Genomic DNA, 629 nt, shown 5'->3' on the forward strand with positions numbered 1-629 from the left:
TTTGCAGCTGTATCAGCAGCAGCAGCAGCAGCTGCTGCAGCAGCAGCACATGCAGCAACATATGCAGCAGCACCTGCAGCAGCAGCACCTGCAGCAGCAGCATATACAGCAACAGCATATGCAGCAGCTGCAGCAGCAACAGCAGCTGCAGCAGCAGCAACTGCAGCAGCAGCAGCTGCAACACTTTCAATGTCACATGCAGATGAAGCAGCTGCAGCAGCTAGACGTGCAGCAGCAGCGGCACCCGCAGCAGCAGTTTCTGCTGCAGCACCAGCTGCAGCAGGGGCTAGCGAGTGGAGGCAGCGTCAGCAGCGCCGGCAGCAGCAGCAGCAACAGCAACAGCAGCAGCAGCAACGCTGCTGTTCCTGCGCTTGTCTGCCCGCTGCCAAACAGCCCAGTTGGTGCCTCAGCAGCAGCTGAAGCAGCAGCAGCAGCAGCAGCAGCAGCGGCAGCAGCAGCAGCTGGACAGCACATGCATCCTCCTTCTCCGCAGCAGCATGAAGATCGGGGTATGACTGCTGCTGGTGTTGCTTCTTGCGAAGCAGCAGCAGCAGCAGCAGCAGCAACAGCAGCAACAACAACAGTACCCGGCCCATCATCACCAGCAGCAACAGCAGCAACCGGTGTAC

The 629-nt window shown here is 59.9% G+C and overlaps 1 protein-coding gene across 1 annotated transcript in view; it reads left to right on the forward strand.

The window, feature by feature from the left end:
* Positions 1-629, forward strand: part of EMH_0065870 (uncharacterized protein) — a gene marked incomplete at both ends in the record, with an annotated part of 5,499 nt that overhangs the window by 2,872 nt on the left and 1,998 nt on the right. Inside the window, one exon of the mRNA XM_013498446.1 lies at positions 8-627. Coding sequence (XP_013353900.1) covers positions 8-627 — 620 coding nt within the window. The remainder of the gene's footprint in view (positions 1-7; positions 628-629) is intronic.

The sequence above is a fragment of the Eimeria mitis genome, genomic scaffold (assembly GCF_000499745.2).
Source record: "Eimeria mitis Houghton genomic scaffold, Emh_scaff3424, whole genome shotgun sequence".
NCBI classification, from domain to species: domain Eukaryota; phylum Apicomplexa; class Conoidasida; order Eucoccidiorida; family Eimeriidae; genus Eimeria; species Eimeria mitis.